Below are 26,607 nucleotides of genomic sequence, written 5' to 3'. Positions count from 1 at the left end.
TACATTGTATGGGGTGTCTATGTATATACAATGTATGGGTTCTCCATGTATATACATTGTATGGGGTGTCTATGTATATACAATGTATGGGTTCTCAATGTATATACATTGTATGGGGTGTCTATGTATATACAATGTATAGGTTCTCAATGTATATACATTGTATGGGGTGTCTATGTATATACAATGTATGGGTTCTCCATGTATATACATTGTATGGGGTTCTCCCTGTATATACAATGTATGGGTTCTCCATGTATATACATTGTATGGGGTGTCTATCTATATACAATGTATGGGTTCTCCGTGTATATACAGTGTATGGGGTGTCCATGTATATACAATGTATGGGTTCTCCATGTATATACAGTGTAAGGGTCCTCCATGTATATCCAGTGGTGTATAGATTGTGTCTCTCCCGCGCAGTAAGCCGGACGTGGTGGATCCACACCTGAAGCAGCAGCTCCTCCTCTGGAGAATTCCGGCCATCCTGAAGAAGATCGGAGCGTTCTTCATGAGGCCCATGGTAAGTAGATCTCACATCATGAAGGCTGAGCTGATGATGATATTGTACGGCTCAAATCTTCTCCTCCTGGGACTCTGAAAAGGACTGTTAGGATGCTGCGAATGCCACCATCTTGGATTCCTTGCACCAAAGTTTGTATGGAATGTCCTAAATGGGAGGGGGGATGGAACAGCAACAATGTCACAGACGGGAAGGGGGATGGAGTGGAAGCATTGTCACAGATGGGGCGGGGGGGGTGAAATGGCAGTAGTGTTACAGATGAGAGGGGGGATGGAATGATAGTGGTGTCCCAGATGGGCGGATGGGAGGGGGGATGGAATGGCAGCGCTGTCACAGACGGGAGGGGGGATTGAATGGTAGCGTTGTCACAGATAGAAGGGGGGATGGAATGGCAGCGCTGTCACAGATAGGAGGGGGGATGGAATGGCTGCGGTGTCACAGATGGAAGGGGGGATGGAATGGCTGCGGTGTCACAGACGGGAGGGGGGATGGAATGGCTGCGGTGTCACAGACGGGAGGGGGGATGGAATGGCTGCGGTGTCACAGACGGAAGGGGGGATGAAATGGCAGCGTTGTCACAGACGGGAGGGGGGATGGAATGGCTGCGGTGTCACAGACGGGAGGGGGGATGGAATGGCTGCGGTGTCACAGACGGGAGAGGGGATGGAATGGCTGCAGTGTCACAGACGGGAGGGGGGATGGAATGGCTGCGGTGTCACAGACGGAAGGGGGGATGGAATGGCAGCGTTGTCACAGACGGGAGGGGGGATGGAATGGCTGCGGTGTCACAGACGAGAGGGGGGATGGAATGGCTGCAGTGTCACAGACGGGAGGGGGGATGGAATGGCTGCGGTGTCACAGACGGGAGGGGGGATGGAATGGCTGCGGTGTCACAGACGGGAGGGGGGATGGAATGGCTGCGGTGTCACAGACGGGAGGGGGGATGGAATGGCTGCAGTGTCACAGACGGGAGGGGGGATGGAATGGCTGCGGTGTCACAGACGGGAGGGGGAATGGAATGGCTGCGGTGTCACAGACGGGAGAGGGGATGGAATGGCTGCGGTGTCACAGATGGGAGGGGGGATGGAATGGCTGTGGTGTCACAGATGGGAGGGGGGATGGAATGGCAGTGGTGTCACAGACGGGAGAGGGGATGGAATGGCTGCGGTGTCACAGACGGGAGGGGGGATGGAATGGCTGCGGTGTCACAGATGGGAGGGGGGATGGAATGGCAGTGTTGTCACAGATGGGGGGGTAATGGAATGGCTGCGGTGTCACAGATGGGGGGGGGGTGGAATGGCAGCGTTGTCACAGATGGGAGGGGGGATGGAATGGCAGCGGTGTTACAGATGGGAGGCGGGATGGAATGGCAGCGTTGTCACAGATGGGGGGGGATAGAATGGCTGCGTTGTCACAGATGGGAGAGGGGTGGAATGGCTGCGGTGTCACAGATGGGGGGGAATGGAATGGCTGCGGTGTCACAGATGGGGGGGGGTGGAATGGCAGCGTTGTCACAGATGGGAGGGGGGATGGAATGGCAGCGGTGTTACAGATGGGAGGCGGGATGGAATGGCAGCGTTGTCACAGATGGGGGGGGATAGAATGGCTGCGTTGTCACAGATGGGAGAGGGGTGGAATGGCTGCGGTGTCACAGATGGGGGGGAATGGAATGGCTGCGGTGTCACAGATGGGGGGGGGGGGTGGAATGGCTGCGTTGTCACAGATGGGAGGGGGATGGATTGGCAGTGGTGTCACAGATGGGAGGGGGGATGGAATGGCAGCGTTGTCACAGATGGGGGGGGGGGTGGAATGGCAGTGGTGTTACAGATGAGGGATAGGAGAGGTCATTATAGCGCCACCTACAGACTCCTCATCATCAATATCTCCTCATAGTACCCGCGAATTGCCAACCACCTGGAGGCGCACAGCGGAGTGGGGTAGGTGAGGTGTGACTTCTTACCCATAATGCTAAGCAAGCTTTTCTAACCGCCAATCTACTGACCACCAGCTGACTTGTTTTCCATTAACTGCTATAAATCATTTCCACACACCGCCAGCAAGAGTGTATGGATATATCAGTCTGTGTCCATTGTATACCAGTCTGTGTCTATTGTATGCCAGTCTGTGCCCAGTAAATGGATGTACCAGTCTGTGCCCAGTGTATGGATGTACCAGTCTGTGCCCAGTGTATGGATATACCAGTCTGTGCCCAGTGTATGGATATATCAGTCTGCGTCCATTGTATACCAGTCTGTGTCTATTGTATGCCAGTCTGTGCCCAGTGTATGGATGTACCAGTCTGTGCCCAGTGTATGGATTTACCAGTCTGTGCCCAATGTATGGATATACCAGTCTGTGCCCAGTGTATGGATGTACCAGTCTGTGCCCAGTGTATGGATTTACCAGTCTGTGCCCAATGTATGGATATACCAGTCTGTGCCCAGTGTATGGATTTACCAGTCTGTGCCCAGTGTATGGATGTACCAGTCTGTGCCCAGTGTATGGATGTACCAGTCTGTGCCCAGTGTATGGATGTACCAGTCTGTACCCAGTGTATGGATGTACCAGTCTGTACCCAGTGCATACCAGTCTGTGCCCAGTATATAGATATATCAGTCTGTGCCCAGTGTATATCAGTCTGTATGCAGTGTATGGATATACCAGTCTGTGCCCAGTGTATGCCAGTCTGTGCCTAGTGTATGCATATACCAGTCTGTGCCCAGTGTATGGATGTACCAGTCTGTGCCCAGTGTATACCAGTCTGTGCCAGTATATAGATATATCAGTCTGTGCCCAGTGTATATCAGTCTGTATGCAGTGTATGGATATACCAGTCTGTGCCCAGTGTATGCCAGTCTGTGCCCAGTGTATGGCTATTGCAGCCTGTGGAATATGTATGGTTATACCAGTCTGTGCCCAGTTTATGCCAGTCTGTGCCCAATGTATTTATATACCAGTCTGTGCCCAGTGTATGGATACAGTGCATCCGGAAAATATTCACAGCGCTTCGCCTTTTTCCCCATGTTGTTATGCTACAGCCTTATCCTCAAAATTCTACAAACAATCCCCCATAATGACAACGTGAAAGAAGTTTGTGTGAAATCTTTGGGAATTTATTAAAAATAAAAAATGAAAAAATTCCATTTACATAAGTATCACAGACTCCTCCAATGTTACATAGTTACATAGTAGGTGAGTTTGAAAAAAGACACAAGTCCATCAAGTCCAACCTCTGTGTGTGATTATGTGTCAGTTTTACATTACATATCCCTGTATGTTGCGGTCATTCAGGTGCTTATCTAATAGTTTGAGACCACCGCCTGTGGAAGGGAATTCCACATCCTTGCCGCTCTTACAGTAAAGAACCCTCTACGTAGTTTAAGGTTAAACCTCTTTTCTTCTTATTTTAATAAATGGCCACGAGTCTTGTTAAACTCCCTTCCGTGAAAACGTTTTATCCCTATTGTGGGGTCACCAGTACGGTATTTGTATATTGAAATCATATCCCCTCTCAAGCGTCTCTTCTCCAGAGAGAATAAGTTCAACGCTCGCAACCTTTCCTCATAACTAAGATCCTCCAGACCCTTTATTAGCTTTGTTGTCCTTCTTTGTACTCGCTCCATTTCCAGTACATCCTTCCTGAGGACTGGTGCCCAGAACTGGACAGCATACTCCAGGTGCGGCCGGACCAGAGTCTTGTAGAGCGGGAGAATTATCGTTTTATCTCTGGAGTTGATCCCCTTTTTAATGCCAATATTCTGTTTGTTTTGTTGGCATTGCCTGCCATTGCTGAGCCTATCATCTACTAGGACCCCCAGGTCCTTTTCCATCCTAGATCCCCCCAGAGGTTCTCCCCCCCAGTTTATAGATTGCATTCATATTTTTGCCACCCAAATGCATTATTTTACATTTTTCTACATTAAACCTCATTTGCCATGTAGTTGCCCACCCCATTAATCTTCTTGCAAGGTTTCCACATCCTGCGGAGAAGTTATTGCCCTGCTTAGCTTAGTATCGTCCATAAATACAGAGATTGAACTGTTTATCCCATCCTCCAGGTCGTTTATGAACAAATTAAATAGGATTGGTCCCAGCACAGAACCCTGGGGGACCCCACTACCCACCCCTGACCATTCCGAGTACTCCCCATTTATCACCACCCTCTGAACACGCCCTTGTAGCCAGTTTTCAATCCATGTACTCACCCTATGGTCCATGCCAACGGACCTTATTTTGTACAGTAAACGTTTATGGGGAACTGTGTCAAATGCTTTTGCAAAATCCAGATGCACCACGTCTACGGGCCTTCCTTTATCTAGATGGCAACTCACCTCCTCATAGAAGGTTAATAGATTGGTTTGGCAAGAACGATTCTTCATGAATCCATGCTGATTACTGCTAATGATACCGTTCTCATTACTAAAATCTTGTATATAGTCCCTTATCATCCCCTCCAAGAGTTTACATACTATTGATGTTAGGCTAACTGGTCTGTAATTCCCAGGGATGTATTTTGGGCCCTTTTCAAATATTGGTGCTACATTGACTTTTCTCCAATCAGCTGGTACCATTCCAGTCAGTAGACTGTCAGTAAAAATTAGGAACAATGCAATTACTTGACTAGTTACTTGACTGAGTTCCCTAAGTACCCTTGGGTGCAAGCCATCTGGTCCCGGTGATTTATTAATGTTAAGTTTCTCAAGTCTAATTTTAATTCTGTCCTCTGTTAACCATGGAGGTGCTTCCTGTGTTGTGTCATGAGGATAAACACTGCAGTTTTGGTTACTGAAGCCCCCCGATTCTCTCGTGAAGACTGAGGAGAAGAATAAATTCAATATTTTCGCCATCTCCCCGTCCTTTGTAACCAGATGTCCTTCCTCATTCTTTATGGGGCCAATATGGTCTGTCCTCCCTTTTTTACTGTTTACATACTTAAAGAATTTCTTGGGATTTTTTTTGCTCTCCTCCGCTATGTGTCTTTCATGTTCTATCTTAGCCATCCTAATTGCACCCTTACATTTCTTGTTGCATTCTTTATAAAGTATGAATGCTGATGATGATCCCTCAACCTTGCATTTTTGAAGGCCTTCTACTTTGCTTTTATATGCATTTTTACATTGGTGTTAAGCCATCCAGGACTTTTGTTCGCTCTTTTAAATTTATTACCCAATGGGATGCATTGGCTAATGCCCTTATTAAATAAAATGGGGAAAGGGTTGGGACTTTGAGTGAGGCCTAGGACAATTACATCAAAATAGCCTCCATCCCTATCGGCACGATAAAATGGAAAAAAAGGTTGGGACTTTTAGAGGAAGCATGCGATTTGGAAGCAAAGAGGAGCAGTGGAGATCATATAATGTAAATTTGCCCTTTGTCACCACTTGGCCCGTAAGTATGGGCGTGTTCTTAACACATTCCTTTCCTTTCCTTCTTTTATCTAAATTGTAAACTCAACCAATTTTTTGGCACACCATTTTTCGCCCTACAGATATTCATCATACATCAGCTCCTGATGAGTGGCAAGACAGCCACGAAATGCGTTGATACTACAGTTACATTCTACCATGCAGTGTTAATATACTCTGTAATGTTTTTACTCCAATAATTGTATTAATTCTCATTATGTGCAATATATCTATACATGAATTTAACCATCTTGATGTATGTGCTGTAGGAATGATGTTTTTAATGTGCAATATTTCAATACATATATTTACCAATCATGATGGATTCTGGTCTATGGAATGTGTACGACTGCGCCACATTTAACGCACTAGTTCAATAGCCAATAAGTTCACATTATATGATCTCCGCTGCTCCTCTTTGCTTCCAAATCGCATGCTTCATCTAAAAGTCCCAACCTTTGTTCCATTTTATCATGCCCTTATTAAATATGCTCTTAAAGCAAACCCATCTCTGTACATAAGTATCACAGCCTTTGCCTTGACACTCAAAATTGAGCCCAGGTGCCTCCTGTTTCCACTGATTAAGTTCGACTTGAATGTCGGGTGTTCGTTTTTCTGCAAACAAACCAAAACATATGGGACAGACACAGCAAATTCGAGTGCCCCATAATGCACTGCGAGATCGCAGTGCATTGACAGCTGTTGATTGGCCAAAGCATGCACCTGACCTGCATGCTATGGCCAATCACAGCGCGATCTGCTGTGAGAGCCATGATTGGCCAAAGGCAGGGTGCCTTTGGCCAGTCATGGCTTAGGGGGCTAAGTCCAGGCCCCACACTATATAAGGTTGCTTACATGGGGGCTGCATATTGTGTTATGATTGAGAGAATGTAAGCTAGAGGCAGGTTAGTGGCGTGCAGGCAGTTTAGTATATACATATACAGTGCAGTCAGTGTGGAATATATATACAGTGCAGGCAATGTATTAAAAAAAATATATATATATATATATATATATATATATATATATATATATATATACACATACGCACAGTGCATTCAGTGTAGACTATATACACAAAGGCCCCCCCCGGAAAGATATTTAAAGGAATTTTTCATTTTTATTGTTTCACTTTAAGCATCATTAAAATCACTGCTCCTAAAAAAACGGTCCCGGGTCCACATACACTTTTTATGGCAATAACTTGCATATAAGCCTTTAAAATTAGCACTTTTGATTTTTCATGTTCTTGTCCCATAGACTTTAACCACTTGAGCCCCGGACCATTATGCTGCCTAAGGACCAGAGCACTTTTTACAATTCGGCACTGCGTCGCTTTAACTGCTAATTGCGCGGTCATGCAATGCTGTACCCAAACGAAATTTGCGTCCTTTTCTTCCCACAAATAGAGCTTTCTTTTGATGGTATTTGATCACCTCTGCAGTTTTTATTTTTTGCGCTATAAACGGGAAAAAGACCGAAAATTTTGAAAAAAAATGATATTTTCTACTTTTTGTTATAAAAAAAATCCAATAAACTAAATTTTAGTCATACATTTAGGCCAAAATGTATTCGGCCACATGTCTTTGGTAAAAAAAATGTCAATAAGCATATATTTATTGGTTTGCGCAAAAGTTATAGCATCTACAAACTAGGGTACATTTTCTGTAATTTACACAGCTATTAGTTTATGACTGCCTATGTCATTTCTTGAGGTGCTAAAATGGCAGGGAAGTACAAAACCCCCCCAAATGACCCCATTTTGGAAAGTAGACACCCCAAGGAAATTGCTGAGAGGCATGTTGAACCCATTGAATATTTATTTTTTTTGTCCCAAGTGATTGAATAATGACAAAAAAAAAAAAAAATATTTACAAAAAGTTGTCACTAAATGATATATTGCTCACACAGGCCATGGGCATATGTGGAATTGCACCCCAAAATACATTTAGCTGCTTCTCCTGAGTACGGGGATACCACATGTGTGGGACTTTTTGGGAGCCTAGCCGCGTACGGGGCCCCGAAAACCAATCACTGCCTTCAGGATTTCTAAGGGTGTAAATTTTTGATTTCACTCTTCACTGCCTATCACAGTTTCGGAGGCCATGGAATGCCCAGGGGGCACAAACCCCCCCAAATGACCCCATTTTGGAAAGTAGACACCCCAAGCTATTTGCTGAGAGGCATGGTGAGTATTTTGCAGCTCTCATTTGTTTTTGAAAATGAAGAAAGACAAGAAAAAACTTTTTTTTTTTTTCTTTTTTCAATTTTCAAAACTTTGTGACAAAAAGTGAGGTCTGCAAAATACTCACTATACCGCTCAGCAAATAGCTTGGGGTGTCTACTTTCCAAAATGGGGTCATTTGGGGGGGTTTGTGCCACCTGGGCTTTCCATGGCCTCCGAAACTGTGATAGGCAGTGAGGAGTGAAATCAAAAATTCACGCCCTTAGAAAGCCTGAAGGCGGTGCTTGGTTTTCGGGGTCCCGTACGCGGCTAGGCTCCCAAAAAGTCTCACACATGTGGTATCCCCGTACTCAGGAGAAGCAGCAGAATGTATTTTGGGGTGTAATTTCACATATTTCCATGGCATGTTTGAGCAATATATCATTTAGTGACAACTTTGTGCAAAAAAAAAAAAAAAATTTGTCTCTTTCCCGCAACTTGTGTCGCAATATAAAATATTCCATGGACTCGACATGCCTCTCAGCAAATAGCTTGGGGTGTCTACTTTCCAAAATGGTGTCATTTGGGGGGGTTTGAACTGTCCTGGCATTTTATGCACAACATTTAGAAGCTTATGTCACACATCACCCACTCTTCTAACCACTTGAAGACAAAGCCCTTTCTGACACTCATTGTTTACATGAAAAAGTTATTTTTTTTTGCAAAAAAATTACTTTGAACCCCCAAACATTATATATTTTTTTAAAGCAAATACCCTACAGATTAAAATGGTGGGTGTTTCATTTTTTTTTTTTCACACAGTATTTGCGCAGCGATTTTTCAAACGCATTTTTTGGGGAAAAAACACACTTTTTTAAATTTTAATGCACTAAAACACACTATATTGCCCAAATGTTTGATGAAATAAAAAAGATGATCTTAGGCTGAGTACATGGATACCAAACATGACATGCTTTAAAATTGCGCACAAACGTGCAGTGGCAACAAAATAAATGCATTTTTAAAAGCCTTTAAAAGCCTTTACAGGTTACCACTTTAGATTTACAGAGGAGGTCTACTGCTAAAATTACTGCCCTCGATCTGACCTTCGCGGCGATACCTCACATGCATGGTGCAATTGCTGTTTAAGGGGTGCTTTTTTTTTTTTTTTTTTTTTTTCTTTATTATTTTTTTGCTTTTTTATCTTATTTTTAAACTGTTCCTTTCATTTTTTTTTTTTTTAATCATTTTTATTGTTATCTCGGGGAATGTAAATATCCACTATGATAGCAATAGGTAGTGACAGGTACTCTTTTTTGAAAAAATTGGGGTCTATTACACCCTAGTTCTCTCCTCTGCCCTCAAAGCATCTGATGACACCAAGATCGGTGTGATAAAATGCTTCCCCAATTTCCCAATGGCGCTATTTACATCCGGCGAAATCTAAGTCATAAAATGCTCGTAGCTTCCGGTTTCTTAGGCCATAGAGATGTTTGGAGCCACTCTGGTCTCTGATCAGCTCTATGGTCAGCTGGCTGAATCACCGGCTGCATTCTCAGGTTCCCTGTTGAGACAGGAGAGCCAGAGAAAAACACGGAAGACGGTGGGGGGGGGGGGGCATTCTCTCCCACGGCTTGTAAAAGCAGTCTAGAGGCTAATTAGCCACTAGGATTGCTTTTACATGAAAGCCGACCGCTGGCTGAAAAGAATGATACCAAGATGATACCTAAACCTGCAGGCATCATTCCGGTATAACCACTCAAAGTCGTGAATGGTGTACCTGAAGACAAAAAAATGGTTAACAATAAAGCACAGTAAACGGTAAAGTATAAAAAATTGCATACCTGAAAAGCAAACATGATAAAACATAATAACAATAAAACATTGCAGAATAGAATACAGTAAAAAAGAGCAGAACAATAGAGAGAGAGAATAGAGAGAGAGAACAATAAAACGACAACTATTTTTTTTAATTTTATATATTTTTTTTTTTTTTTTTACACTTTTTTTGTAACTAACTTTTATAACTGTAACCGGTTCCAGGTTCGGGTCTCTCAAAAGGTGATGGCATCTTGGGAGACCCTGTGAAAGTGTGCCTAGTCTGTGCAATGCTGTACCCTACGCTAATACTCAACTAGTGAATGGTAGCGTTCAAAACATTCACCAATGCAAAGACCAGGATTGTCAGGACAGGAGGGACAATAATAGTGGGTGTCACGCCTATATCCGCGCTTCCTGCAGACACGACATCTTTTTTGGGGGGGTTCGTTGGGTAGGGGTACTCGGGAGGACATAAAGAAAATGCCTCTCATGCAGCCGACTGCATTTGGTTGGGGATGTGAATGGGGGAAGTACGGGCGCTGCAGAAGTGGTGGGTTCCCAATTAGGATTGGCGAATGCAGCAGGAAGGGCATTATGGGCACGACGGGCCTGTGTTTGTCTTTTTGGTGGCAGCGGGACACTACTTGTGCTTGCCACCTCACCAGCTTGAACTGCACTTATGGGACTCGCCACGTCACCAAGTGTTACTGCAGTGCTGGTTTGACTACGACCGGGGTGTACTAGGCCGCTGATGCTTGCCAGTTCAATAAAAAGCTTCCAAAAAAACTGTTAGCGATCGCAGGGATCAGGCCTGACTCTGCGAACGCTGCAGTTATGCGTTAAGTGTTTTGTAAGTGACAGTGATCGATCGATACTGCACTTGGGTGGGCTGGGCCGGGCGGAGGGGCAAAATGCAGGTGCTAGCAGGTATCTGGGCTGATCCCGCTAACACTGCGTTTTTGGGAACCCTAAACTGCTGGGAACGCCAGTATAGATCTGATCGGATCAGATATTGATCCGTTCAGATACTATAACACTAAGGGAGGTGTACGGTGCGTGCGTGGGTGTTAGCGGTACTGGCGCTAATCTGACGCTGCTTGGGGCTGGTGCTTGCCAGTTCACCAAAATACTACCAAAAAAACTGTTAGTGATCGCAGGGATCAGGCCTGACTCTGCGAACGCTGCAGTTATGCGTTTAGTGTTTTGTAAGTGACAGTGATCGATCGATACTGCACTTGGGTGGGCTGGGCTGGGCCGGGCGGAGGGGCAAAACGCAGGTGCTAGCAGGTATCTGTGCTGATCCCGCTAACACTGTGTTTTTGGGAACCCTAAACTGCTGGGGACGCTAGTATAGATCTGATCAGATCAGATATTGATCCGTACAGATACTATACCACTAAGGGAGGCGTATGCTGCGTGTGTGGGTGTTAGCGGTACTGGCGCTAATCTGACGCTGCCTGGGGCGACGCATATCACCGCCGGGCGACCGGGGGGCTAAACCTTTATTCGGTAATAAACGGCGGGTTCCCTGACACTATAAAAAATAAACGAACTAACCAGCGTCACCCGTAACAGTTATACGGTGATCAGTGGTGAAAGGGTTAACTAGGGGGCCATCAAGGGGTTAAAACATTTATTAGGTAGTATATGGGGGTCCCTGTCACTATAAAACGCTGACGGCGAACCTAAATATTTACCTCCCTAACTAGCGTCACCAGCGACACTAATACAGCGATCAGAAAAATGATCGCTTAGCGACACTGGTGACAGGGGGTGATCAAGGGGTTAAAACTTTATTAGGGGGGGTTAGGGGGGTATCCTAGACCTAAAGGGGGGTAATACTAACTGTCCCAACACTGTAACTGTCACAAACTGACACCAATACAGTAATCAGAAAAAAAAAAAAAAAAACTGCTGGTGTCAGTTTGTGACAGGGGGGGGGGGGGGGGGGGGTGATTGGGGGGGGGATCGGGGGGCGATCGGGGGGGGGGGGATCGGGGTGTATTGTGTGCCTGGCATGTTCTACTGTGTGTGTGTGTGTGTGTGTTGTGCACTCACATTGCAGTCTTCTCTCCTCGGGCCGGAATGGAAATTACCGAGCCGAGGAGAGATGACATCATTTCCTTTGCTGCTGTTTAGCATACAGCAGCAAAGGAATGTTCTCATTGGCAGGCGGCGATCGCGAGGGGGGGGCCACGAACGGATGGCCTCCCCCTCACCTCCGATCGCCAGGGGACAAAAGACGACCGCCTCGGGCACCGGGGGGGGGGGTCCGATCGGACCCCACACCCGCGGAAGGCAAATCACGTATATGTACGTGATTTTGCCTGTCCGTGCCACCTTGCCGACGTAAATCTGCGTGAGGCAGTCGTCAAGTGGTTAATGGGGTTCGCTCAAACTTTTTGCCTGTTCACATGTTCTGGTGCAAACCAAACCGGGGGGGGGGTGTTCGGCGCACCCCTACCACTGATAATCCTTGAGATGTTTATACAACTTGATTGGAGTCCACCTGTGGTAAACACCCACAGTTAACAGTGCATGTCAGAGCACAAACCAAGCCATGAAGTCCAAGGAATTGTCTGTAGACCTCCGAGACAGGATTGTATGGAGGCACAGATCTGGGGAAGGGTACAGAAACATTAATGCAGCATTGAAGGTCCCAATGAGCACAGTGGCCTCCATCATCCATAAATGAGAGCAGGCCGCCCGGCCAAACTGAGCGATCGGGGGAGAAGGGTCTTAGTCAGGGAGGTGACCAAGAACCTGATGGTCACTCTGACAGAGCTCCAGTGTTTCTCTGTGGAGAGAGGAGAACCTTCCAGAAGAACAACCATCTCTGCAGCACTCCACCAATCAGGCCTGTATGGTAGAGTGGCCATATGGAAGCCGCTCCTCAGTAAAAGGCACATGACAGCCCACCTGGAGTTCGCCAAAAGGCACCTGAAGGACTCTCAGACCATGAGAAACAAAATTCTCTGGTCTGATGAAACAAAGATTGAACTCTTTGGCATAAATGGCAAGCGTCATGTCTGGAGGAAACCAGGCACCGCTTATCTCCTGGCCAATACCATCCCTACAGTGAAGCATGGTGGTGGCAGCATCATGCTGTGGGGATGTTTTCAGCAGCAGGAACTGGCAGACTAGTCAGGATTGAGGGGAAGATGAATGCAGCAATGTACTGAGACATCCTTGATGAAAGCCTGCTCCAGAGCGCTCTGGACCTCAGACTGGGGTGAAGGTTCATCTTCCAAGAGGACAACGACCCTAAGCACACAGCCAAGATAACAAAGGAGTGGCTACCAGAGCCCAGACTTGAACCCGATTGAACATCTCTGGAGAGATCTGAACATGGCTGTGCACCGACACTCCCCATCCAACCTGATGGAGCTTGAGAGGTCCTGCAAAGAAAAATGGGAGAAACTGCCCAAAAATAGTTGTGCCAAGCTTGTAGCATCATATTCAACAAGACTTGAGGCTGTAATTGGTGCAAAAGGAGCTTCACCAAAGTATTGAGCAAAGGCTGTGATACTTATGTACATGGGAGGAGCCTGTGATACTTATGTACATGGGAGGAGCCTGTGATACTTATGTACATGGGAGGAGCCTGTGATACTTATGTACATGGGAGGAGCCTGTGATACTTATGTACATGGGAGGAGCCTGTGATACTTGTGTACATGGGAGGAGCCTGTGATACTTGTGTACATGGGAGGAGCCTGTGATACTTATGTACATGGGAGGAGCCTGTGATACTTCTGTACATGGGAGGAGCCTGTGATACTTCTGTACATGGGAGGAGCCTGTGATACTTATGTACATGTGAGGAGCCTGTGATACTTATGTACATGGGAGGAGCCTGTGATACTTCTGTACATGGGAGGAGTCTGTGATACTTATGTACATGGGAGGAGCCTGTGATACTTCTGTACATGGGAGGAGTCTGTGATACTTATGTACAGGGCCGGATTAACATAGGGGCTGGTGGAGCTGCAGCTCCAGGCCCCTCCCTCAATATAGGCCCATGCCAGTGGCTTATCAATATCTGTGTGCCTGAAGGAAGAGGAGCCAAGTGTTAGTGCAGCCGAGTCCTGTCTCTGTCGATGCCTGACTCCTGTCAGGATCTGTTCCACTCACACAGATCCTCCTCAGTGCCTGGGAGCTGTCTGGGGGAGGGGCGCTGATGTTCTAACCAGCAGGAGCCCGGGAGGAAGGAAATCTTACATGCTGTTGTTGAGATAAGGTTAGTACATTTGTTAGGGAGGGGTTTTATTGTGCTAGGGGAAAGACTGCTGCTTCCCCCCCATGTAATGTGCTGTGCCCACCATGTCATGTCATGTGCATTTCAGTGCCCCCCATGTAATGTGCTGTGCCCACCATGTCATGTCATGTGCATTGCAGTGCCCCCATGTAATGTGCTGTGCCCACCATGTCATGTCATGTGCATTGCAGTGCCCCCATGTAATGTGCTGTGCCCACCATGTCATGTCATGTGCATTGCAGTGCCCCCATGTAATGTGCTGTGCCCACCATGTCATGTGCATTGCAGTGCCCCCCATGTAATGTGCTGTTCCCACCATGTCATGTGCATTGCAGTGCCCCCATGTAATGTGCTGTGCCCACTATGTCATGTGCATTGCAGTGCCCCTCATGTAATGTGCTGTGCCCACCATGTCATGTCATGTGCATTGCAGTGCCCCCATGTAATGTGCTGTGCCCACCATGTCATGTCATGTGCATTGCAGTGCCCCCCATGTAATGTGCTGTGCCCACCATGTCATGTCATGTGCATTGCAGTGCCCCCATGTAATGTGCTGTGCCCACCATGTCATGTGCATTGCAGTGCCCCCCATGTAATGTGCTGTTCCCACCATGTCATGTGCATTGCAGTGCCCCCATGTAATGTGCTGTGCCCACTATGTCATGTGCATTGCAGTGCCCCTCATGTAATGTGCTGTGCCCACCATGTCATGTCATGTGCATTGCAGTGCCCCCATGTAATGTGCTGTGCCCACCATGTCATGTCATGTGCATTGCAGTGCCCCCCATGTAATGTGCTGTGCCCACCATGTCATGTGCATTGCAGTGCCCCCATGTAATGTGCGGTGCCCACCATGTCATGTCATGTGCATTGCAGTGCCCCCATGTAATGTGCTGTACCCACTGTCATGTGCATTGCAGTGCCCCCATGTAATGTGCTGTGCCCACCATGTCATGTCATGTGCATTGCAGTGCCCCCCATGTAATGTGCTGTGCCCACCATGTCATGTGCATTGCAGTGCCCCCATGTAATGTGCGGTGCCCACCATGTCATGTCATGTGCATTGCAGTGCCCCCATGTAATGTGCTGTGCCCACTGTCATGTGCATTGCAGTGCCCCCATGTAATGTGCTGTGCCCACCATGTCATGTCATGTGCATTGCAGTGCCCCCCATGTAATGTGCTGTGCCCACCATGTCATGTGCATTGCAGTGCCCCCCATGTAATGTACTGTGCCCACTATGTCATGTCATGTGCATTGCAGTGGCCCCATGTAATGTGCTGTGCACACTATGTCATGTGCTGTGCTTTGCAGTGCCCCCCCCATGTAATGTGCTGTGCCAACTATGTCATGTGCTGTGCGTTGCAGTGCCTCCCATGTAATGTGCTGTGCCAACTATGTCATGTGCATTGCAGTGCCCCCATGTAATGTGCTGTGCCAACTATGTCATGTCATGTGCATTGCAGTGCCCCCATGTATTGTGCTGTTCCCACCATGTCATGTCATGTGCATTGCAGTGCCCCCATGTAATGTGCTGTTCCCACCATGTCATGTCATGTGCATTGCAGTGCCCCCCATGTAATGTGCTGTGCCCACCATGTCATGTGCATTGCAGTGCCCCCATGTAATGTGCTGTGCCCACCATGTCATGTCATGTGCATTGCAGTGCCCCCCATGTAATGTGCTGAGCCCACCATGTCATGTCATGCCATGTGCATTGCAGTGCCCCCCATGTATGTGCTGTGCCTGTGCCCACCATGTCATGTGCATTACAGTGCCCCCCATGTAATGTGCTGTGCCCACTATGTCATGTGCTGTGCATTGCAGTGCCCCCATGTAATGTGCTGTGCCCACTATGTCATGTGCTGTGCATTGCAGTGCCCCCCTTGTAATGTGCTGTGCCAACTATGTCATGTGCTGTGCATTGCAGTGCCCCCCATGTAATGTGCTGTGCCCAGTATGTAATTTGCTGTGCATTGCAGTGCTCACTATGTAATGTGCAGTGCCCACCATGTCATGTGCTGTACATTGCAGTGCCCACCATGTAATGTGCTGTGCCATGCAGTGATCCCACCAAGTAATGTACAGTGCCCACCATGTAATGTGATGTGCCATGCAGTGCCCACCATGTCATGTGTAGTTCCCACCATGTCATGTGCTGTGCCCACCCTGCCGTGTGTTGTGCCCACTGTGCAATGTGCTGGGCTGTTCAGCAGTGCCCACCATGTCATGTGCAGTTCCTAACATGTAATGTGCAGTTGCATTGCCCACCATGAAATGTGCTGTGCCATGCAGTGCCCACCATGTAATGCGCTCTACCCACCATGTAATGTGCTGTGCCATGCAGTGCCAACCGTGTCATGTGCAGTGCCCACCATGTAAATTACTGTGCAGTGCCCAACCTGTCGTGCTGTGTTGTGCCCACCATGTCATATGCTGCGCCATGCAGTGCTTACCATGTAATGTGCTGTACCCAGCATGTAAGGTGCTGTACATTGTCCACCATGGCATGTGCCGTGCAGTACCCACAATGGAATGCACTATGCAGGGCTCACCATGTCATGTGCGGTGTACACCAATTAATGTGCTGTGCTGTGTCATGCAGTGCCCACCATATCATGTGGTGTCATGCAGTGCCCACCTTGCCATGTGCTGTGCAGTGCCCACCATGCCATGTGCAGTACCCACCATATAATATGCTGTGCCCACCATATAATGTGCTGTGCAGTGCCCACTTGTAATGTGCAGTGCCCACCATGTAATGTGCTCAGCTATGCCCGCCATGTCATGTGCTGTGCCCACCATATAAGGTCCTGTGCCCACCGTGTGCATGTGCTGTGTCCACCATGCAATGTGCTGTGTTGTGCAGTACCAACCATGTCATGTGCTGTGCCCACCATATAATGTACTGTGCCTACCTTTTAATGTGCTGTATTGGGCAGTGCCAACAGTGTAATGTGCTGTGCCCGCCATGTAATGTGCTTCGCCCACCATTAAATGTGCTGTATCCATGTATCCACCATGTAATGTGTAGTGCCAACCATGTAATGTACTGTGCTATCCCCCCCCCGTGTAATGTACTATGCTGTGCCCCCCAGAGACTCACCCCCTCACTCTCACCCCCCCCCTCTCCCTCTTTCACCCCCCTCTCTCTCCATCCCCTCTCCTTCACCCTGTTCTCTCTCTCACCCCCTTCATCCCCCATTCTCTCTCTCTTGCCCCCTTCAACCCCCTCTTTCCTACCACCCTCTCTCTCTTTCACCCTCTCTCTATTCCCCTTTTTCTCACCCCCTTTCTCTCATCCCCATCTCTCTCATTCAATGCCTTTCTCTCTCTTTCCCCCTCCCTCTCATCCCCTCTCTTTCAGCCCCCTATCTCGCTATCACCCCCCCCCCCCCCCCTCTCTCTCTCTACCACTCTCTCACACCCCTCTCTCTCTTTAATTTAATTCAACAAAAAATTGTTTGCGTTTTCATTTTATTTATTTTCATAAAAAGGCCCACCAAAATCCTTAGCACCAGGCCCATGTTGCTCTTAATCTGGCCCTGCTTATGTACATGGGAGGAGCCTGTGATACTTATGTACATGGGAGGAGTCTGTGATACTTATGTACATGGGAGGAGCCTGTGATACTTATGTACATGGGAGGAGCCTGTGATACTTATGTACATGGGATTTTTTTTTTTTTTTAATAAATTTGCAAAGATTTCAAACAAACTTCTTTCACGTTGTCATTATAGGATATTGTTTGTATATTTTTGAGGAAAATAATGAATTTAATCCATTTTGGAATAATGCTGTAACATAACAAAATGTAGAAAAAGTGAAGCTCTGTGAATACTTTCCGGATGCACTGTATACCAGTCTGTGACCTGGTTGTCCTCTAATCTCTCCTCTTTTCCCCTCCCCCAGCTCAGTGAAGGGTCTCTGGAAACATTACACGCTATTCAGGTAGGTCAGGTGACTCTGTTGGTAAATTGCATAGATGGTGCTGGTTGGACGGGTGACTGACCATCGTCTCTGATTCCAGGAATACCGCAGCGAGTTCGTCTGTGAATGGAGGAAGCTCGGTCTGGACGCTCTGCTGTGTCCTGCGCTCAGTCCGGCCTTCAATATCGGACACCCCGGGAAACTCTTTGGTAACTCCCAGACTCCTCTGTAATAGCTCCTTCCTCTGTGACATCACAGTGCTGTCCTGCCAGCTGTTCAAATTTTCAAGGTGACAACACAATGGGTGTCCGTTCTTTTGTGATTACCCTCGCCCAGTCTGGTCAGTGATATTCTTCTTATCCTGACTGCACACACAGATCCTGCTGCCCATATATGGCATGGCGTACATCGCTCAGCCAGCCGATCCCCCCATCCAAACGTTCCATGTGGATGGGGAAAATAGGTAAAAATATCTCTGCGCTAGTCCGGTATGGAACTGCTGCTACTCAAATCTTGTAAAGGATAAATTAATAGTAATGGATAATGGTGCGCTGTTCCTTTAACCACTTCCCACCCGGCCTATAGCGAAATGACGGCCGGGAAGTGGTTCAGTTATCCTGACTGGGCGTCATATGATGTCCTGCAGGATAAACCGCCGGGGCGCGCGGCGATCGGTGGTGTGTCACTCTGACACACCACATCACCGATCAAGGTAAAGAGCCACTGACGAAGCCTCTGATGGAGGCGCTTTACCACGTGATCAGCTGCGACCAATCACAGCGTGGTGAACCAGGAAGTGCCGGTAATCGGCTTTTCTCGGTTCGTGCTGATAGGAAGAGCCCATTGGCGGGGCTCTCCTGTCGGGGGGGCAAATAATCAGTACATTATCAGCGCAGCCCCATCAGAGGTGCCCACCACAATGCCAATCAGTGCCCATCGGCTGCCAGTCAGTGCCCACCCAAATCGCCAATCAGTGCCCAAAGAGCCAATCAGTGCCCATCAAAGTGCCCATCAGTAACACCTCTCAGTACCTCCTCATCATTGCTGCCTATCAGTGCCATCTATTAGTGCCCATCAGTGCTGTCTATCAGTGCTGCATATTAGTGTAGCCTATCGGTGCTGATCAGTGCCCATCAATTCTACATTTTAGTGCTTCCTCATTAGTGCCACCTATCAGTGCCGCCTATCAGTGCCCATCAGTGCTGCAAATCAGTGTAGCCTATCGGTGCCCATCAGTGCTGCATATCAGTGCCCATCATTTCTACATATTAGTGCCACCTATCAGTGTCACCTATTAGTACCCATCCGTGCCGCCTATCAGTGCCCATTAGTGCCGCCTGTCATTGCTGCATATCAGTGCCGCCTATCAGTGCCCATCAATTGTACATATTAGTGCCTCCTCATCAGTGCCCGTCAGTGAAGGAGAAAACAAAATTTTATAACAGAAACAAAGAAAAACTTTTATTTTTCTCCCAAATTTGGGTCTTTTTTTAGTTTGTTTAGCAAAAAATAAACCCAAGAGGTGATCAAATACCACCAAAAGAAAGGTCTATTTGTGGGAAGAAATTGATAACAATTTCACATGGTTACAGTATAGCATGACCGCGCAATTGTCATTCAAAGTGTGACATCGCTGAAAACTGGCCTGGGCAGGAAGGGCGTAAAATGCTGCCGGTATTGAAGGGTTAAATAGTTAACTGATGTGATAATGAACAAAATAAATTGCATAAACAAAATATCTACCTAAGTGTTCAAACATAGAGTATGTGCGTGTGTAGACAATGTGATAGCAACTTAGTGATGCAAATAACAGATTTCATAACAAATGCATTATTCAAAGTGTCAATGTGCAAAAAAAGTGCACAAAAAATTCCAGTGTGTAAAAAAAATTACGTTAAAGCGTTTGTTATTCCCCCAAAAAAAGGTCCTGTTCCTTTAAAGCATGTTATACAGCACAGTGCTTGTGCTGTGTCATTTGGATCCCCCGGCCTAGCTATAGCTATGCCCTCCCCTCTGCAAACTGACCACGATAATCATGGCTGCTGAGCCCTGACATTGTGGTCTGTTTGTGTGATTCCGTCATCCGCAGCCTGCTATCTGTCTCCTGTATCCTTCTCCCCTCTCTGTCTGTCTCTGTTCTACCAGTGCCCGCCCCCGGCAACCCCCCCCCCCCTGCTGCTCTCATTTCACATATTACATACTCCTGCATCCTCTCTGCACCTTTATAATAATTGTCCCTGTGCCTGTGTTCTGTAAAAAAAAAAACTGCACGATTGTACCTGTATGAGCTCCGCTCCCGGCGCTTAGCCGATTGTCGGCGGACTCAGAGCTCTGTCTCTCCTCTCTCCCACCTCCTCCCCAGCTGATGTCAGCTGGAGGGCTCGGCCCCGCCCACTGCAGCTGTGAGTCGGAGAGACAAGGCAGGAGAGAAATCAGCTGATCGCCGGGAGCGGAGCTCATACAGGTACGATCGTGTGGGGTTTTTTTTCTTACAGAACACAGGCACAGGGACAATTATTATAATGCTGCAGAGAGGGTGGCAGCATGTAACAAAAGTGGGTTAACACCCACTTTTAAAGGGGTTGGCATCCTATGCATTAAGGTGAAAAACCTTTTTTTAGCGCTGCAGCCCCCCCCCCCCCGAACCCCCGAGCCCCCGTTTTACTTACCTGGGCGCTGTCATCCTCTGTCCGGGAAGCAGCACGCCATCTGTAGCTGGTGTCTCATGTCCCGATTGGATAGATTGATAGCAGCGCAGCCGTTGGCTCCCGCTGCTGTTAATCAAATCCAATGACGTGGCGCCGGGGGGGGGGGGGCAAGTCCTGCATCCTGTGTGAATGGACACAGATGCGGGACTCGGGAGCACGCCCACACGGGTGTCCACCAAGGAGAGCACTTCTCCAACGTGGACACTTCATGCGGGGAGGGGCCACTAGCGCCACCGTGGGACCCCAGGAGAGGAGGTTCGGGGCCACTCTGTGCAAAACTTACTGCACAGTGGAAATAATTACGTCATGTTTGTTATTTACAACCCCTTTCAATTGAAAAAGTTCAAGTCCGTAAGAGAATCCATACACTTAAAGGGGTTGCAAAGGTTCGTGTTTTTTCACCTTAATGCATCCTATGCATTAAGGTGAAAAAACACCTGTCAGTGACCGGCCCCCAGCCCCCCCGTTTTACTTACCTGGCCCCTCGAACTTGATCCACGGGGACGCGCTCTCTCTCTTCCCGGGGTTCTCGGCTGTTGATTGGATACATTGATAGCAGCACAGCCATTGGCTCCCGCTGCTGTCAATCAAATCTAATGACGGGAGCGCCGGGGGGCGGGGCCAAGTACCGCATTCGGCCTCTATGGACGCCGAATGCTGAACTCGGGAGTGCGCCCGCAAGGTAACCCCCCCTCGGGGAAGTGCTTCTCCGAGGGGGTTATCAGATGCGGGGAGGAGCCGCAAGAGCCACCGAGGGACCCCAGAAGACGAGGTTCGGGGCCACACTGTGCAAAACGAGCTGCACAGTGGAGGTAAGTATGATATGTTTGTTATTTAAAAAAAAAATAAAAATTTACCTTTACAATCACTTTAATAAAAGGTGTGACAAGTGGAAATGGTATTCAACTCCGTGGCTACCAGTGTTCAAGAAAGACAGCAAAGTCTTCCACCCACAAGAAAAGAGTGTGACCTCTTACCAGATTTGATGGATCCCCCTTAGGCCAGGTCCACACTATTCCCGGATGCGGCTCACAGCAGGGGGGTCCGGTGCGTTCCCGTTCACCGTTTTCAGGTCCGAATTTTGGGCTGAAATCGTAACCTGAATCAGACCAAAAGACGCACAGGACCCCCCGTGCTGTGCAATTCGCTCTGGAGCTCCATAGAGAGCCGGTCACAATCACAATGTGAATTGGATGCAGGGAACCCACATCCAGCAATTCGCATAGGTGTGAACCCGGCCTAACAGAGATCAAGGAAGCTTATGCCAGGATGATGAGTGTGGAGAATTCCAACAGCGCGTCTTGATACACTTGCAGGGATGAGCTCCATGTGTTCAAAGATCATATATCCCCCCCTCCCAATAAAAAAGTTTTATTTTAAAAATATATAGCTGAACTTACATAAAGGTTAAAAAATTCCAGCATGAATGATATCTCCAGGACCATCTTTAACAAAGGGCAAAAGGGGCAGCTGCCCCGGGCCCAGTCATTTGTTTTCACACAACTGTCTTGATTGACAACTAATTGAGTCTCCATTTCCCAGTAGAATATAACAATTTCCCAAAATTTAAATAGAATCAATTAGAATAGAAAAGAATAGATTAGAATAAGAAGATGGTTATATTCATTCTATTTTATTCTGTTGTTTTTTTCTATTCTATTCTATTCAAATTCGAATTGATTCTATTTGAATTTTGGAAAATGGTTATATTATTTCTATTCTATTGTTTTTTTAATTCTATTCTTTTCTATTCAAATTTCAGAAGATGGTTCTAACCGATTTAATTCTATTCTTTTTTTTATTCCATTCATTTCTATTCTATTCTATCCTTTTATTTTCTATCCTATTTTGTTCTGTTTTACTCTATTATTTTCTATTCTTTTCTGTTATATTTTTTCTATTCTATTCCTTTAATTTCTATTCTATTTTATTCTCTTTGGAAATTGGAAAACGAGTCGAATTCGAAAAAAAGATTTGAATTTGAATCGATTTGAATACCAATAAACAAAATGAATTCCGAAAATGAATTAAATGGATTAAATTAATTTAACTAAACAAATATATGTAAATAATGAATCGAAACAAAACAAATTTTTTCGTTCTGCACATGTCTAATCAAGACACGCTGTCTGAAATCTCCACATTTGTGATCATCCCGGCATAAGCTTCCTTGATTGATGTGGATGGGGACCCCCCACCTTCAGAATACATTGGCTGCAGTGCCGATTGAGCAGAAATTTTCCAACAAGCCCATTCATGAAAAGTCCATTGATTAAATTGACTTCTCACGAACGGGAACAGCCATAGATAAGTGGAAATTTGGCCAATTCCTGCTGAACCTTAATCCATGTATGGCCAACCTACCTCTCCTGATCAGCAATTGGCTCCCTACACAGATCCCTACAGGAACACTCCATTCTCAGCCAATTCCAGGCTTTTATCTTTACTGAAGCCCTATGAAGGGGCGTGGTTCCTGCCCCCTGAAACGCGTTGCCTGGTATTTATGTTATAGCATAAATGAAGAAATTAATTTGGTCTCTTGGGGATCCTCTAGTCTGGCGTCTGGCGCTCCTTCCATTCCTGCATTTTTTTTTCTGGCCAGTGCTATGGTCAGGAATGATCTAGTAAAGGGGAAGTCCAGCCTGGTCACTCTAAATGTACATTTCTCACCTGACAACAATTCTGTTCTGCCAGTCTAGTGATCCACACACCTTCCACACTGCATAGCCAGAAGGTGACGCCACTATTTCCTGGAGCAGCTGTGCAGGTTCCTGTCTTGCCTGCCTGTGCTGGTCTTCCTCTCAGTGGCAGATGTTGAGGCCGAGAGGTAATAAGTAATAGCGGTGTCACCTACCTGGCTGTGCTGTTTGGCTGGAGGTGTCTGATCACAAGATGGTCTGAACAGAATTACAAATCTGGTAGGTAATAAGGTTCTCAGATGCATATTTCACTCCCTGGGTGAAATGCGGGTGGGTGGCTTCTGGGCTATGTGTGCGCTATGGCCCATGTTGGCGATGATGGGGGAGATTGTCTTGAGATGGGTGTGAAGTGTCCAGGTCCTGTCCAATATGGTCATCTAGGTGTGCAGAGCTGGGTGGGGGTCTTACTATCCCTGGCTCTGTGTGATGGCCGTGCTGCATTCTGGGTGGTATACCTGGAGGTCTGTGGTCACATTGTGATTTCCAGCAGGATGTTGGACGGATCTGGTTTGTATTGCGCTCCTACACCGTGGCGCACACTCACCTGGTTTTGTTTTTGCTGTTTTCCAGCCGGATTCAGCTTCACCATGCTCTTCAATATCCTGAATTTCCCAGCCGGAGTTCTTCCCGTCACCACGGTCAGTGCAGAGGACGAGGAGGAGCTGAAACATTATAAAGGATATTACAACGACCTCTGGGACAAAGAGGTCATCCAGGTCAGTGCGTCCCGAGATCTGCCGCACAACCCCTTAACCATCACCCAATGTGAGGGGGGAGGTCACATACCACTGACTCCGCAACCCCACCCCACTGATTGATGACTCCATCCCAACGACTGATGACTCCATTCCAGTGACTGATGACTCCACCCCACTGATTGATGACTCCCCCCCTCACTGATGACTCCATCCCAACGACTGACTCCATCCCAATGGCTGATGACCCCCCCCACTGATTGATGACTCCATCTAAATGACTGATGACTCCACCCCACTGATGACTACATCTAAACAACTGATTGATGACTCCATCCCACTGATTGATGACTCCATCCCAACGACTGATGACTCCACCCCACTGATGACTGCATCCCAACGACTGATGACTCCACCCCACTGATGACTGCCCCCCCACTGATGACTCCATCCCAACAACTGATGACTCCCTCCCCACTGATGACTCCATCCCAACGACTGATGACTCCCCCCCACTGATTGATGATTCCCCCCAACGACTGAGGACTCCACCTCAACGACTGAGAGCTCCATCCCTATGACTAATGACTCCACCTCAACGACTGAGAGCTCCACCCCACTGATTGATGACTCCATCCCTACGACTGATGACTGCACCCCACTGATGACTCCACCCCAATGACTGAGGACTCCACCCCATTTATTGATGACTCCATCCCATTGACTGATGACTCCCCCCCACTGATGACTCCATCCCAACGACTGATGACAACCCCCCACTGATTAATGACTGCCCCCCACTGATGACTCCATCCCAACGACTTATGACTCCTCCCCACTGATAGATGACTCCCCCCACTGATGGCTCCATGCCAACGACTGATGACTCCCCCCACTGATTAATGACCCCCCCACTGATGACTCCATCCCAACAACTGATGACTCCTCCCCACTGATAGAAGACTCCCCCCCACTGATGACTCCATTCCAACAACTGATGACTCCCCCCCCACTGATGACTCCATCCCAACAACTGATGACTCCACCCCACTGATTGATGACTCCACCTCACTGACTGATGGCTTCACCTCACCAACTGAATCTCACCCCACCAACTGACAGCTCCGTTTTCAGAATTTCAGGCCTATGTGATGTCATTGTACAGAATCTCAGGCCTATGTGATGTCATCGTACATAATCTCAGGCCTATGTGATGTCATTCTGAATGTTGTCCATCTTTGTCTTCCAGGGGATGGAGGGGGGTGTCGGCCTCCCGGTGGCGGTGCAGTGTGTGGCACTACAGTGGCAGGAAGAGCAGTGCCTCCGCCTGATGAAGGAAGTGGAAAGTGTTACCCGGGAGAATGCGAACAAGTGATGACGCCCACAGTGAACAAAAACTTCACTAACCCGCCCCTCCCCCAGCCAACCACAATAATCACTGAGCCCCCTGCCCCTCGAACCACAACAATCACTAAACCCCCCTCCCCCCACATCAATCACTGATCCCCCCCTCCCCCCTACATCAATCACTGATCCCCCCTCCCCTCACAACAATCACTGATCCCCCTCCCCCATAAAAATCAATGACCCCCCATCCCCATGAACCACAACAAACACTGCCCCCCCCCCCCCCCCAACCTCAACAGTTATTGAATTCCCTGCCAGCCAACCACAGCACTCACTGACCCCCCCCCTCCCAGAATAATCATTTATCCCCCTCACTAACCAAAATAATTACTGATTACCTTCCAAACCAACCACCGATCCTTCCACAGATCCTCCCTCTCCCCCACCAACAACAACAGTCACTGATGCCCTCCCCCTCCCGTACCAATCACCAATTATCCCCCCCCTCCCAAACCAGTTACTGATCCTCCACCCCTCACCAATCACTGATCCCCCCTCCCCTGGCGTCCCTCGTCATTGTGGTCCATTGGCTTCCATCCTCCCCCCACATGAAGATTTTGGACATCTGTCCTCCTGATGACCCTCCGGTGTTTGGTGAAGCCGAGTCAGGAGGTCTCATTGCTTTCTATCTGGCCACCCCCAGTCCCCGGGGTTCGATTGGTTTTGTCCCGGTAGATCTCTACTTTGCTTTCTGGAACAATCATTCATGGAGGAAGAAATGTCCAACCTGGAAAGAGATTTCCATGTTAGAAATAAAAAAAACATTTGGAAGTTTCTGGATTGTTTCTTTGCATCATGGAATGTGATGGAACTATTGGTGGAGTGCCGAATTCTCCCTGAAATGTACATTGGTTATGGTGGGGGAGTCCAGCACTGTAAAGATCCTAGGGGCCAAGGGTAAATTAAATCTTCAGATACATTGGTCAAGTCCTGTGCATGTTCTATATGGGGCTCCCAGGATCCAATGAAATCTTCAAATACATTAGTTATGGTG

General features: G+C 47.6%; 1 protein-coding gene across 1 annotated transcript in view; it reads left to right on the top strand.

The window, feature by feature from the left end:
* The window catches only part of LOC141103887 (vitamin D3 hydroxylase-associated protein-like), a 63,683-nt gene extending 37,988 nt beyond the window's left edge, over window positions 1–25,695 (top strand). The window contains 6 exon segments of the mRNA XM_073593947.1: window positions 427–526; window positions 2,420–2,463; window positions 18,087–18,129; window positions 18,205–18,313; window positions 24,082–24,227; window positions 25,456–25,695. Coding sequence (XP_073450048.1) covers window positions 427–526; window positions 2,420–2,463; window positions 18,087–18,129; window positions 18,205–18,313; window positions 24,082–24,227; window positions 25,456–25,581 — 568 coding nt within the window. The 3' untranslated portion in view covers window positions 25,582–25,695.
* The last annotated feature ends 912 nt before the right edge of the window (window positions 25,696–26,607 follow it).

Source organism: Aquarana catesbeiana, linkage group LG07 (genome assembly GCF_042186555.1).
Source record: "Aquarana catesbeiana isolate 2022-GZ linkage group LG07, ASM4218655v1, whole genome shotgun sequence".
Lineage (NCBI taxonomy): Eukaryota > Metazoa > Chordata > Amphibia > Anura > Ranidae > Aquarana > Aquarana catesbeiana.
Note: the sequence above shows the minus strand (reverse complement) of the source record. Positions and strands in the feature narration are given on the sequence as shown.